The sequence below is a fragment of the Octopus sinensis genome, linkage group LG1 (assembly GCF_006345805.1).
Source record: "Octopus sinensis linkage group LG1, ASM634580v1, whole genome shotgun sequence".
NCBI classification, from domain to species: Eukaryota; Metazoa; Mollusca; class Cephalopoda; order Octopoda; family Octopodidae; genus Octopus; species Octopus sinensis.
The window spans coordinates 168,338,527-168,352,930 of NC_042997.1; the positions used below are offsets into that span (position 1 = coordinate 168,338,527).

Sequence of the window (14,404 nt, forward strand, 5' to 3'; positions counted from 1 at the left end):
TGAAGGTGATTCAGCTAGTAATTTCTAACAAGTCACTTGACCACATACAGGTTATCTGGGTTAGTCTTAGAATAACTAATAAAATTCTTATTTCTTTATTGTCCACAAGGGGCTAAACATAGAGGAGACAAACAAGGACAGACAAAGGGATTAAGTTGATTACATTGACCCCAGTGTGTAACTGGTACTTAATTTATTGACCCCGAAAGGATGAAAGGCAAAGTCGATCTCAGCGGAATTTGAACTCAGAACGTAATGGCAGGTGAAATACCGCTAAGCATTTCGTCTGGTGTGCTAACGTTTCTGCCAGCTTGCCGCCTTATAACTAATAAAGGCCTGGAAACAAAGAATAACTAATCCCTTATTTTACCATGGGTCCCCATTTTAGCCCTAACTAGCTATATCTGACCTAAATATTCTTTTTATGCTGAATGACAAAGTTATATCAATTTGAGGCAGCTTATCCCTTTCCCAGCTCTTAATTACAATTTAAATTCATATGTGCAAAAATTATGATAAAAAAAACAAAAACAAACCAGATGATACTCCATCCATTCTTCAACTGTTTCAGATACATCGTATTCATGTCCCATTAGTTATTACTATACAACATTGCACTTTATAACATATGCCTACCTGTCAGTCTATTTATTCTACAATGGTTCCTGTTCCTTTGATCTCACAAGTTGAGAAACTTACCAAAGCACACTTGATGTGTTAATGTTTCTCCTTTCTTTATCTCTAGAATGTCTTGTTTCCCCAATTTTATACTTAAAAACACTCGACCAGGTCTTTTCCCCCAGAAATGCAACCCCTTGAAACTCTTTCTGTCTTTCTCTGCCCACATCTTCGATACAAGCATCTACAAACAGAAAATTCAAACTGAACATTAACTGCATATTTATGAAATGCTTTTTAAAATTTTGGATATTAAAGTTACTTAATTAGATAGGGATACACAAACACAAATATGGTGAAACTTTCCAGAAATCATCATCATGATCACGATTTAACATCCACTTTGTATGCTGGCTTAGGTTTGATTGGAACTGGTAAGCTGCAAAGCTTTAGTCTGATCTGGCATGGTTTTTACAGCTGATCTCCATAATTCTGGTATATAGACAAACATGATAAGATAGTAGTGATATATACTGATAAATTTCAGACAGGACAGATATATTTTATTTAAACTATATAACTAAATAAATCAACAATTGCTTGGTAGATAAGGAAAGCCCATGACCTATCAGGAACTACCAGAGATGCTTAAAGTATCTGGCAGAGCGGGATATGACTTAGTCACCCATATAGTTAATCAGGTTGTCCACAAGAGAGTCATACCCAACAACTAGTGTAGCAGCATTATAGTCAACTACTACAAAAGTAAAAGTGACACCTTAGACAGAAATAATTATAGCGGTCTCAGATTGCTGGGCCAGGTGGTGAAAGTTACAGAAAGGGCCACAGCTCAACTTATTAGGGAGAGAGTTAGCCTAGATAAGATGCAGTTTGGTTTTGTGTCAGGAAGAGGCATTACTGATGTTATCTTTCTGGTGGGGCAACTTCAGGAGAAATATTTTACCAAAAATATACCACTAGGCTTGGCCTTTGCTGACATGGAAAAAGCCTTCAACAGGGTCCACTGCTCCCTTATCTGGTGGTCAGTGAGAGCTGTACTAGCTATATACAGGTGTGCAGTCAGTTAGGTGAAAGTTGGCAATGAGTATTGCAAGGAATTTAATATACTGGTAGTTCAACAAGGATTGGTTCTCAGCTGCCTCATGTTTATCATAGTCCTGTAGGCTATAACAGAGGAATTTAAGACTGCTGTTGTGAGTTCCTATACACTGATGACCTTGTTCTTATTGCTGAATCACTAGCAGAACTAGAGAAGAAATTTCAGGTGTGGAAGCAAGGTCTGGAAGCAAAGAATTAATTTAGCAAAGATCCACTGTAGGCTCCTCTTATTCCTCTCAATATCACTTGCTATCTCTAAATATTTCCCCTCACACTCTTATGGTACATCTCCTATATCCCCTCTGTGCTACTTATATTCCCCACCACTGTTCCCTGTAGGTAGGCCCTCTCTCTCACTCTAACTGTATATTTCTGTCTCTCTCTCTCTCACATCCTTGTCTTACTGGGATAGCCAAGTATCTCCTTGGTAGTAAGACAGGTATCTCCCACCTCTATCATGATCCACTCAGCTACTTCTTTTGGTTCTTCTCCCTTTCTCAGTTGAGATGTTCTAGTCTTGCAAGCTACTTGGCGATCCCATGGGTACTAATCCCGTAAAATGCATCTGTGCCGATGCCACGTAAAAAGCACTCGCATTGAAGCCATGTAAAGAGTACTCGTCCCGGTGCCATGTAAAAGGCACCTGTGCCGGCGTCACGTAAGAAACACCCGTGCAAGAGTTACGTAAAAAACACCCAATACACTCTGTGAAGTGGTTGACGTTAGGAAGAGCATCCAGCCGTAGAAGCCATGCCAAAACAGACAACAGGAGCCTGGTGCAGCCCTCCAGCTCCTGTTAAATCGTTCAACCCATGCCAGTATGGAAAACGGACGTTAAATGATGATGATGAACGGCTAGAGAAAATTTTGGTGCAAAAACAAATTATAAGTTAATGAGTTTTCGTTATGTAACTGTCCGTTTAGAAAATTTAAACCCAAGTTTATATTCTGCATAATATCCGCCCTTTTATTGATTGTTCAATTAACCACCACAGTCGGCAATATCTGTACCCATAAAACTATAACAGGCACATACTTCGTATTTCATTATTGATAGCTTATTCGTTGGTTTGAATAACACTATCTGACAAATAGGCACTCCTCTTGCTTGAGGTGTATTAATAATATATTTGGATGAGAGTATGACAGATGATGATTTCTTACGTCGTTGTACTTTTGGTTTTGCTAAAATTAAGCTCAGATATTTTTCTCTAACTTTCAAAGCCATACAACATTAAAATATTTACAAAACCTTCTCCTGTTAACCCTCACCCACCCAACTTAATGGAGCTAGCCTGCTCTGTCAATCACATTACACATTTTTTTGATGCATAGTTGAACTATAATTTATCATATATTCTGAGCTCTAATCTGTGTTTCATTGATTTTGTGCAGTTGTAGCTGCTGCTTTACAAATATTGGAAACATTTTATGCCTCACTGTTTCGAGTTTGAATTCATCCATTATCCCCTCTCCCCAAAAGTGGTTTTGCGTTCAATCAAAACAAATCCTTCATTCATTCAGTCATTTATTATTATCATTTCTCTTTTTCTTTTCTTATTTTTTTTTACCTGATTTGACCCCGTGAGTACAAAGAAGGATGAGAAAAATCTGACCCGAATATAAGAAAAATGTTGTGAAGAATCAACTGAAAAAGTTGTTGAGTGGAATTCTCAATTTCACCGAGTTTAGAAAAATATGATAATAATTTAGCATAATATACATCAACGATGATGCTTATGATAATGATAATTATGTTCGGGTAAAGTTTGACCCAATTAACAAAGTATTACTACGTCCGCTCATTATGGTAAGTTAATATAATTAAGACATGATACTTTAAAAGAATAATTTCTACACACATATAGGGTAGCCCCAAAGTAGGTTTACAGCTATTCAACTATCTCTTTTGAATTCTTAGATCTTAATTATAAAAAAATATGAAACCATTATTCTATACTAATTTAGTTACTTGTAAGATAGAAATTTAAATATAATAAATTGTTTTAAAGGGAATTTAAAGTGTCTGTGTGATAACTCTAAACTTACTTTTGGGCCTCCCTGTATACATAAAACATCATTAATAATAATGATAATAATAATAATTAGAAGAAAACGAAAAGAAAAGAGTAAAAAGAAAACGGAAAATTTAATTGGCGTTGCGTTAATGGTTGTAATTGCATTACTATAAATCTGCAATAGGACTTGTTCTTTTTTGTGTGCTTTTACATTGAAAATAATAATAGCAGTAACACAACCGACCTTACAAAGAAAAATACATCTTTTCTTAGACCTACTGACACAGATCATATTTATCCTACTCGCCATGTTCAGCGCAACTTTTTCTCTCGTCCCCACCTCTCCCAATTTCCACTTTCATTCATTATAGTGGCATAGCACTCGGTAACTTCCGACATTTTCCGCATCGGGCATAGGCAAACGGCACAATGGCGGATGTAGGGAAAATGTTTCTTTTGGAGCTGCTCAAAGAAAATGGAAACAATGAATGTGCAGATTGTGGATGTAAAGGTTAGTAATTCGAAATCATTCCATTAGTTTATATATGTGTATTTTTGAAGAGAAGACGTTGGTATGTGATGAGACAAAATATTTTTCGGAACTTTAATTGGTGTATGTCTGTTTACAATGCGAGTCACGGTAACATTCATTAAGAAGTTGACAGTGCGTGTGTGTGTCTATGTTAGTGTGTATGTTTAAAAAAAATTACTTATCTTGTTTACAGTATTTTTTCTATTAATTACCTTCCATTTAGCTAGTTTTTTTTATTTCCAGATTTCATATATATATATAAAGTTTATGAATTGTCTTTGCATTTTTATTTTTTGTTGACACTCTCTCTCACACACACACATACATACAGATATATATATAATGTACACACTTCGTACGCACACAATTGTCAACAACTCTACGCTGTGGGTACTTAGTCATGTATGATCGGTTACTCGAAGAAAATTACCGTATGTTATATTTAATTATAGTCATACCGGTCGCAACTTCTTCACTGGAAGATTTTTTTAAAGCTAAAATGTGGATTGTTAAAAATATTGATCAATTAAGGAAATTATTGCAATCGCTTAACTTGACAAAGCTTAGTAAATTTAGAGATAAAGATAAGCTTATCTGTTTTCTATAGAATTTGTCACATTCCCCGAGTAGGCGTGTCTGAGAAAGTTATTAACATGTGAGATCTCTTCTTCCTTTTAGTCGATTAGAAATGACTTTTTATTAAGGTTTCATAAAAGATATTTAGATGACAAGACAGGATAATAATTTTCTCATGACTATTTTCGCTCTTTATCTTATTATTTTTTATAAATGTCCGTCTTTGTTATTCTGTTCTCCCTCCTCTTTATTGATTTTACTCTTATATATATTCTCAATACCGAAGACTGTGTCTTTGTGTTCTATAATCAAGTAATAATGTCGAGCGATTCCCTCTTAGAATTCCTTTGGAATTCGCAGGGTACAAAACAGTTGTTTTTTCTGTTAGAAAATGAAGTCATTGCGAGTGAGAGGTGTCATGCCTCTCGTATGGAAATTCACATGACGTTCATTCCTCCCTACCAAAAATTCTTGTGTTTCCTCATGCCTAAGGATTCATATTTCAATTTATTTTGATTTCTGTTCCGTATTGTTCAGTTAGTGGAAATCGACTTCAGTCTTACCCGGCGACTTGCTCTAGAGGAGAGAGTCGATGAATACCTGTCATATACTAAGGTTCATGTTAAACGACCATACTGCTACCTCCTAACCACTCGCCTCGGGGTGCCTTGTGACTGGAAAATGGCGCAGAGGGTGGAGGGTCGGCCTAAATAGCTTTACAGCTTTTTAATCAAAGCATGATGGTTTTCTTTTTCCTTTCCTCCCCCATTTTTCCGAGTTCAAATCCAGCTGAGGAATTCAACTTTGCTTTTTATCTCTTTGATGATTGAACAAGTATCAGTAATCTACTGGGATGGAGTCTGTGAAATTAATCTCTTTCTTTCATTAGAAAAAAAGGGGCCTCGTGACTCAGAAATAAATAATTACTTTCGTCATATTGTAGCATTCCCAGCCGTTAGTTCGGTTTCGATCCTACTTCAAACCTGTTTTTTTTTTTTTTTTGTAAATTATTGATTAATTATTATTATTATTATTATTATTTCTTTTGAGTTTAATGATGCTGCTAATACTGCTGGGAAAGTTCCGAACATCATAGTTTCCTATTTTGTTTCCGTTATCAATCTAAGGCCCAATATTTTAATTAGTTATATTGCGGATGTTTGAACCGGCCACTTGTGATAGTATCACATAATTGTCCGTGTTTTACTAATTTCTCTTATATCCTTTACTGAAATCCTATATGACTCAGTTATTTACAATTAATTCGATTTTCTGCCACTTTTAATCAGAGTACTGCTTAAAATATACACAGGCTGACTAATTTTCATCATAAACCGCAAGCAGGAGAGCAAATCAAACTTCTTTGGTTTCATCCTGTTTGGATTGTCTTGTCTCTTTAACTATTGTCGTCATCATCGTCGTCATCATTACTTGAAAACATTTCCTCACATTTGCCTTTCCCTTTCATATCAAGACTGTGATACGGTTTGCTTTAATTGTCCATTTAAAAAAAAAATGAAAATAAAAAAAGGAACTTTTTCTATTACATTATTGCTGTATTTAAATAATACAGTAATAATGTGTAAATACATATTTTAGTAAAGAAACACAAATGTTTGTAAGAATTATTTATTTGAATTTATTAATCATAAATATGAAGAATATCTACATAGTTCCTGTCCACTAAATCTTATTCTCATGGTAATTGGCCCAACCACATTTAGACAATCAGTAAAATGTTCTTTACGAGCATAGATGGAAATTATGATGATGATGGCGTTGACGATGATGATTACGGCATGGTGTTAATATCAGACCTCTGTTGTTTCCACTCAAGAGTCGACATGAATCAGAGTTTCAATACTTATTAATTACTTCTTAGTGGTTGGAAATAATTGTGTTAGCAGGTGTCATGTAAAGTGACAATCCATGACACTGGCTGACCTCTCTCTACCTATTATTGTCAGCCATTCTTTTGACCAGTGCATTCAGCTTACCTATATGTAGACAATTACTAATGCTAAACGTTTGTAACTTGCACATAGCTTAACGGGACCGTGTAATGGTGTAATGAATGAGTACCGCATAGTTTTCAGTGATTATCTAGTATGATTCAAGGGAAAACAGACTGAGATATTTTAGCTTGCATGGGATAGAAATTCTATCAGTGAATTTACTGCTTTTACATATTTTATAATGTATAGTTATGTAGTGAAAACATTACGTAGCCTACAACTCGTCTCCCTCTATCGCACCAGAAATTATTACTTTTTACCATATGTTCTTGACTCATTTCTTCATGAATTTCATATAAGAAAACACTTTTAGCATTGCTCTAAAGAGAGAACATGCAAACCTTAAATCAACTGAAAGGATCTTGTTTTCGACCTAGTTGGTTCTCATTAGCTTCAATGCAGTTAGATACCCATATGTTCACTCAGGTTGTGTATAATTCAAGTATTATATACAATATTGGTTTCTAATTTAACAAGGCACAAAGCATTGAAGTTAATTGGTTGAAGAGTTTGCCTCACATTCATGTGGTTCTGGTTTCGATTCACCTGCTGGGCACCTTGACGAAGTGACATCTACTGTGTAGCCTCAAGTTGACAAATATCTTTGGTTTGAATTAATTAACTGGAAACTGTGTAGAAGCGCATGTGTGTACATCCATGTATTATTGTAAGATTGTTGATTTGTGATCGCCTATGAGTGATGCCAATATAAGAACAAAGACTAATTCTTCTTGTCAGGCAAGCTGTATGGACAGTTGAATAAATTCCAGAATTTTGTACCTACTTATTTCATTGATTCCAGTAAGATGAAGGCAAAGCCGACTTTGGTAGGATTTGGAATCAAAATGTACAAGGATAAAAGTAAATACTATTATGCATATAGTTTAGAGTTGCTCCTCTTTCTCAGAAGTCTGCCTTTTGTTTTATATTTATACTCATTTTTGTTGTCATTAGAGCTGTCTGTTTCTTTTGGTAGATTTTGATATCTCAAAATCAACAATGCAAATTTTGCTGAATATCCATATTTGGGGGTATGGACGATATACTTTGGTATTATAAATCAATTAATTAGACTAATTTTCCTCTGTACATTAAGATTGATGGCCTTAACTTCACTGTTATTTTTTATGTAAATGGCATCTTGGGTTATTTCCCTCCATTCATTATGCAAAAAAAAAAAAAAAAAAAGGGAATTTGTTTGCTCATCATTGTAATTATTACTTCTCATTGTCTTCTTGTTTTTATTGTGAAGATTTAAATTACATTAAGTTTCCTGAGTTACTTTTCTACCCACAACTTTTATATAAGTAGTTCTCAGTTCTCATCAATCATTCAAACCAGCTGTCAATAACATCCAAATTTTTTCTTGTGAGTAATATGAAATAGCATTAACTCCAAGTTGGCTACAAATTTTTGTATTTGGCACACATATATCTATAGAATCTTACTTATTCCATTTCATATTAAATGCCAAAAGAATTGCAACAGGCTAAGATATTATAATATATGATAGAGGAGTGTGAATTTTCTGAAGATGAAATGATAACTGTGAGGAGATAGACTCAAAATGATGTTGGCCTGGTTATTTGCTCTTGTCAGTATGGAGTTGAAACAAATATTGGCAGCAAATACTGTGGTCTTAACTGTAAGACTATAGAGCCACCCTTTAAGAGTAGCAGATAAAGATTCTGTAAAGTAGAACCTTTTGGCTAGAAAAACCAGCAGAAATTTGTGAGGTTAGAGAACTTGCTGGCTGTGAAACATATAAAGCTTCTTTTATATGAATAAGCATCTTCCAATTTATTCATGATGGTGTTTGACCTCCTATATGTGCTGTAAACAGTGCTTTTTACCTGTACAGTTGTTAGGTTGTTTTGAGGTTGTTGTCTGTGGTTGTGCGAGGGTTGTTAAATATATACCTTGAAGTATAGTACTTGTCACCTACTTAACTATCTTGGACTGGTCAGAGGTGAAGCATGTTTGCTATCAAAGGTTTAGTAGTTCAGTATGGCAAAATGTTTGACTTCTGAACTATTTGTATTCATGAAGGACAAATATAAGAGCCAAGCAGAGTTGAGAGCATTGGACAGTGAGGATGGTGACCTGAGAGGAAGGGAGGTAAACAAGCAACTAGGGGTTGAAGAATTTTGAAAACTGGTGCCGACAAAGGATAAATGTAGAGAAGTGAGGAAGAGAGAATTTAAGTCAGAATAACGAGACATCTTTGTTGTTAATGTCCAGGTGGTGAGGTATATGGTTTGGAGAGTAGATTTTACAAAAGTGAAGACATTATTTTAGAAAAAAAATTGCAATACAGAATGTAGGCTTAAATAGCAAATATATTAGAAATCTGGGTTGAGAAATGGTTTTTGTGCTGGTAGGAGGTGGTATTAAGATCATGGACTAAAATTCTCAAATATTGGCAGAGAGGAGAGAAATTGTTATTGTTCCGTTTTATAGACTTTTTCACGTGTAAAGTAAGTTAGCATTTGTGGGTTGCAGTTAATCACTATGACTTTCTCAGTATATGGAAGTTTTGTTTAAATTTTTGCAACAGAGCAAACTTTACTAAAACAAACCAAGAGTTTTGAGGTGTTGTTAAAACTACTTCACACTTAAAGCTTACCATGCTTAAAATAATATAGCCTAGATTTTTATTTTATTTTTATCATGACATCAGTACAAGAGACACTCTCTTACAAAACTCACAACCATCTCTTCCTTCCTTCAACTAGTCATTTTCAGTTTGGAACGACCAGGATTGTAGTTAGGCTGCTGCCTTTGTAGCAACAGAAGCACCATTTTTTTCCCCTGAGGTGGTTCTCTATCTAAATTGAAGAGGAAGAATACACTAAAGTACTTTTACTATTTAGATTTTTGTACTGGATCTTCTGAATAGCAGTTTCAGAGACTTAAATATTATCTCACTGGCTTTTGCTATAGCTGAATATTTTTCAAAGAATTCCCTACCATTTTTAACCTTTTTGATACTAACCACCCCTGGTTCTGTGATACAAAGTTCTTGTTTTTAAAGTCATCTAAATCTAAACCTTCCATCAAAATTTCATGTTAATTTGTGTTCCCATACTAGCTTAATAACGACAAATTTATTTTATCAAGTTCTTTATTATTTTCAAAACTAACTGAAATAGAGGCAATGTATTTTAAGAGAAATATAACATCAAAAGGTTTAGAGCAAAAAAAAAAAAAGAAAAAGCGCACATAAAGGCGGTGCTCCAGCATGGCCGCAGTCAAATGACTGAAACAAGTAAAAGATAAAAGATAGTTTAAATCTTAAATCTTAGTACAACCTGCCTTTAATAAAGATAGTATGATCATGGCAAGACATATTAATCAAATTCTCCCTTTAATTAGCTCAAGCAGAGCTAACCAGGACCACCAAACAAATATAACTTCCAGCAGAGATCTGAACAGATGTGTAAGAAGTTACTTGGTTTGCATGAATATTCTGGAAGTTCACTTAGACTATAGATATGATTTCTTTTAATTACTTGTCCTAATATAAAACTGCAATATATATTTGTGCAATTAATTTCTCACATCTGTTTCTAAGTTTTATGTATTTTTTTGTATTTTCATTATATTTGATTTAGAACATACACCTATATAAAATATTTTTGCAATATCTTTTATATATATCTAGCTATTCCTGTCACTTAAGATTTTTTTAATGTCAAGTAAGCAAGGGAAAGCTTATTTTTAATTTTTTTTTTTTTTTTTTTGGTTTTTTGCACAATTGGACCTAAGTTTGGTTTTTGTTGAATGATGCTGGAGTGATGTCAAATAGGCAGAGATGTTAGTTTGGATAGAATGCTTTGTGGTATTTGTCATGACTTTCTGCATTCTGTGTCTAAAACCCTCTAAGGTCAACCTTGCTTTTCATCCTTTTGGGATTGATTTAAAAAAAAAAATTACCAATCCAGGACAGTGAACTGGTGGAACTGCAGGGTTGGGGCGGGGGAGGAGGTCAGGCAAGATACCTTGTGGTATCTGTTCCAGCTGTTTGCATTCTGACAGCAATATCTGTGATGACACTGGTGCTCAGCTGTATTGGTTGAAGTCAGTGGCCTTTTCCTTGGATAAACATTGATAGAATGGTGAGGGAAGACTTGCAAGCAAGGGTAACTGCAAATATTACTTAGGCTGTTGTGTACTTAAGCTAAAAATGTCACTTTAACCCTTTAGCAATTAAAAAGATCATATCTGGGCTAAATATTCTACATGTTTTATGTTAAAACCAACCAAATCTAACTTCTCACACCTACCCTACAATACCAATCCAATAACAAACATCAAAATCTTGAAGCTACAAAATAATGTACAATTAATTCAGAACAATGAATAAATAAGCATTACATTTGTCAGTAATATGAATGCTAAAGGGTTAATAGAAGGTGCTGAGTGATTTTTATGCATTTCTCTATTGACTGCTTTTGAAGATGGTCAATTTACTCAGTAAAGTTAGTGTTTACTCACACAAAACTACCAGTTTCACAGGGATTATCATGTTACAATATAGTTCGTCTTTGACACATTGCATTTTATACCCAGTGTAAGTTTTAGCACATGGATCTGAAATTGTTAGTTGATACTAAATACAGACCATATTGTTACTAGTACTAACTATAAGTATTGTATTTTTGCACTGTTTAACATTATTAATATTCATGAGCACTGCTTTATGAACTAAGCACTACAGACGGTTATGGAAACTTTGGTCACATTTTATCATGCTTCACATCATTTTAATTTTGTGAAGCCAACATTTTACTGTCTGACAAACATTATAGTAAATGCTATTTGCTGAGCTCTCCCCACCTTACTGATTAATAAAGAAAAAAAAAAAAAACTAGAGAATTAGTGGTTTTAGTAATTATAGATTATAATTGTCATCTCATTTGCGGATGTTAATTCCTACACTATTAATCATACAACATATTGCTAAGATATGTTCTTTTAGAAAATGCTTCTGGTTTAAGTTCAGGTTGAATATAATGCTAGCCGTAGTAATCACTCTGTTGACCTCATTATTACTAATTGACCCTATTCTGCTAATGCACTGGGTTGTCTGAAATTTCTGTAAAAGAAAAGCCTTTCTAATATGATTAAAACACCAGATTTCTTTATTTCCACCAAAATCAGTCATATGAAAGTCATTCTTTTTTTATATTTTTACAGTATATTTATCTAACTCCCGTCTATTCCAAAAATCAATCAGTTATGCATAATTATGCATGCCTTTTAAAATGAGTCATTACTAATTTATATACTTAAATGTTTATTTTGAAACAATTTTATCATTACTTTAATAATAAGAATTTTATAAGGAAATAGATTTGTACAATTTATTTAATCAGGGAGTTTTGTGTTAACAGCTTAAGCAATCATTATTCTAATATATTCAACTCAAAACAGTTGCCCCTGTTTTGTCTTGTTTGTTTGAGTGATTGCTTGTTTAGGAAGTATTTAAGTTAAGGGGTTGAATAATTATGAATGATTATTAACCCATAAAGCGCTGGGATTTGCTCTTATATAGCATGGACTGCTGAGCACATTTTATGAAAATGAGACTACATGCACACATAAAAAACAAAAAAATAGTTAAAATATCTTCTTAGTATATAATAGTGGCAAGTTTTATGTCATCTGAAAAGTCATTAGTTGAATTATTAGTCCTCTTGCATTCTGGGGGCTATCAGAGTGTTTGAGTGACATTAGACCCCAACAAATGCCCATAAATTAAATACATCTATCTGGGCCACAATTGTGGCCTGTTGTGCTTTATGTATTAAGCATGATAAAGAAAAGAAAATTACTTATTTTTTCATAAAATTTTACTGTTTATTTTAGCAAATTATTTGCATCTCCAATTCTAACATGACATAATGTTGGACTAGTTATGATTTATTTGAAAAGTGATAATTTACATGAAAAAACAAGTACATGTCACACACACACACAAGTCAAGTAGATTGTTACATTTACTTGCACATGTGTGTGTGCATGTGTGCACACAAATACATTCATGCACACACAATTGTACATATTTACACACTTATTTATGCATACACTTGCACAAAGTACATAGCAAATAGAGGTACCAATACACACACTTGTACACTCTTTCACACACACTAATTAACATTTTCATATGTGCGTATACATTCACACGCAGGTACATTAATGCACACACAACATGTGCTCGTGCACATATGCATACACACTTTCTTCTCACACCTAGTTACATTCACATACACCACCTTTGATGTTGTACATTCCCACATTTTGGTGTTGGTCACAACAATTGAAATATATCTTCATATATTCAAATACTGACTACATGTTGAGAAAAAGTCTGTTTTATCTTGTTTTTTTAACATTTTATTAATATTGGGTCAAACATGTTTTCATTTTGTAATGAATTAAGGAGTGTTCTTTGAACACAAACCTAAATTATGCTATTTACCAGCTATAAGTCAAATCTCCCTGAATGGCCTCTATTATTTTGAATATGGAGACCATGTCATATTGTTACAAATCGTTGGTGGGCATTTTTATCTATTAAACCTGAATTTCACTGATTAGAAATACACAGTGAATTTTGTTTTTGGTTAAACTTATTCCTATGCTGTATGTCTGCTCAAGCAGAGTTGAATGGGGATGACCAAGCAACAACTGCTCTTCATTATTGGTGTAAATTCTATCATTTCTTTTTTCTTACCTGTATAGTTTGCTATAAACTTCACAGAAATAAAATGAAAGGAAGTTCTCCATTAAACTACACAGAAGTTTTACATTATATTGTTTGTCTTTGGATTTTGGTTTAAAAAAAATATTCTTTAGATGATTTTCGTTTCCTCAATTTAGATCATGTTGCTGAATTCCTTTTTTTTTTTAGGCTTCATATAAAGCCTAAAACATCAGAGGTGGTGTATGAATGAGTTGATCCAAGTGATTTAATGGTACTTATTTGATTACCTCCAGAAAAATGACTGGTCAAGATAACTTTGAAGAAGTTGAAATGTCGAGGATCATAACTAGATTTTTGTTTCAAATTTTGGCACATAGCCAACAATTTTGGAGGAGGGGGTAAAATGATTACATCAGCACCAGTGTTCAACTGACACTTTTATCAACCCCAAAAGGATGAAGGGCAAAGTCAACCTTGGTGGAATTTGAACTCAGAATGTAAAGACAGATGAAATGTTAACTTTATACAGATATCCTGTTGGTTAAAAATTGATGACATAATCTATTTGTAATGTTATTTCACCTTCTTATATAACTTTATTGGTAACACCTTGACAACTCTTAATACGTTGTGCTACATCCTTATTTTCACATCAGAGAAAAATCAATAAGGTTGAACTCAAATCCTTAGTCCCAGTGTATGAAGTGTACAGTAGGTGTCCACTGTGTTGTGATTTCTACAAAAATACATTAGTAATCCTCCTTATTATTACCATCATCATCATTTACATTGGTTTTCCATGCTGGTATGGGTT

The 14,404-nt window shown here is 33.8% G+C and overlaps 1 protein-coding gene across 1 annotated transcript in view; it reads left to right on the plus strand.

Annotated features, from left to right (window-relative positions):
* Positions 1 to 4,041: 4,041 nt before the first annotated feature.
* LOC115210367 (arf-GAP with dual PH domain-containing protein 1) overlaps positions 4,042 to 14,404 on the plus strand; it is an 84,895-nt gene continuing 74,532 nt past the window's right edge. Inside the window, exon 1 of the mRNA XM_029778941.2 lies at positions 4,042 to 4,266. Within this exon, the coding sequence (XP_029634801.1) occupies positions 4,185 to 4,266 (82 nt within the window). The 5' untranslated portion in view covers positions 4,042 to 4,184. The remainder of the gene's footprint in view (positions 4,267 to 14,404) is intronic.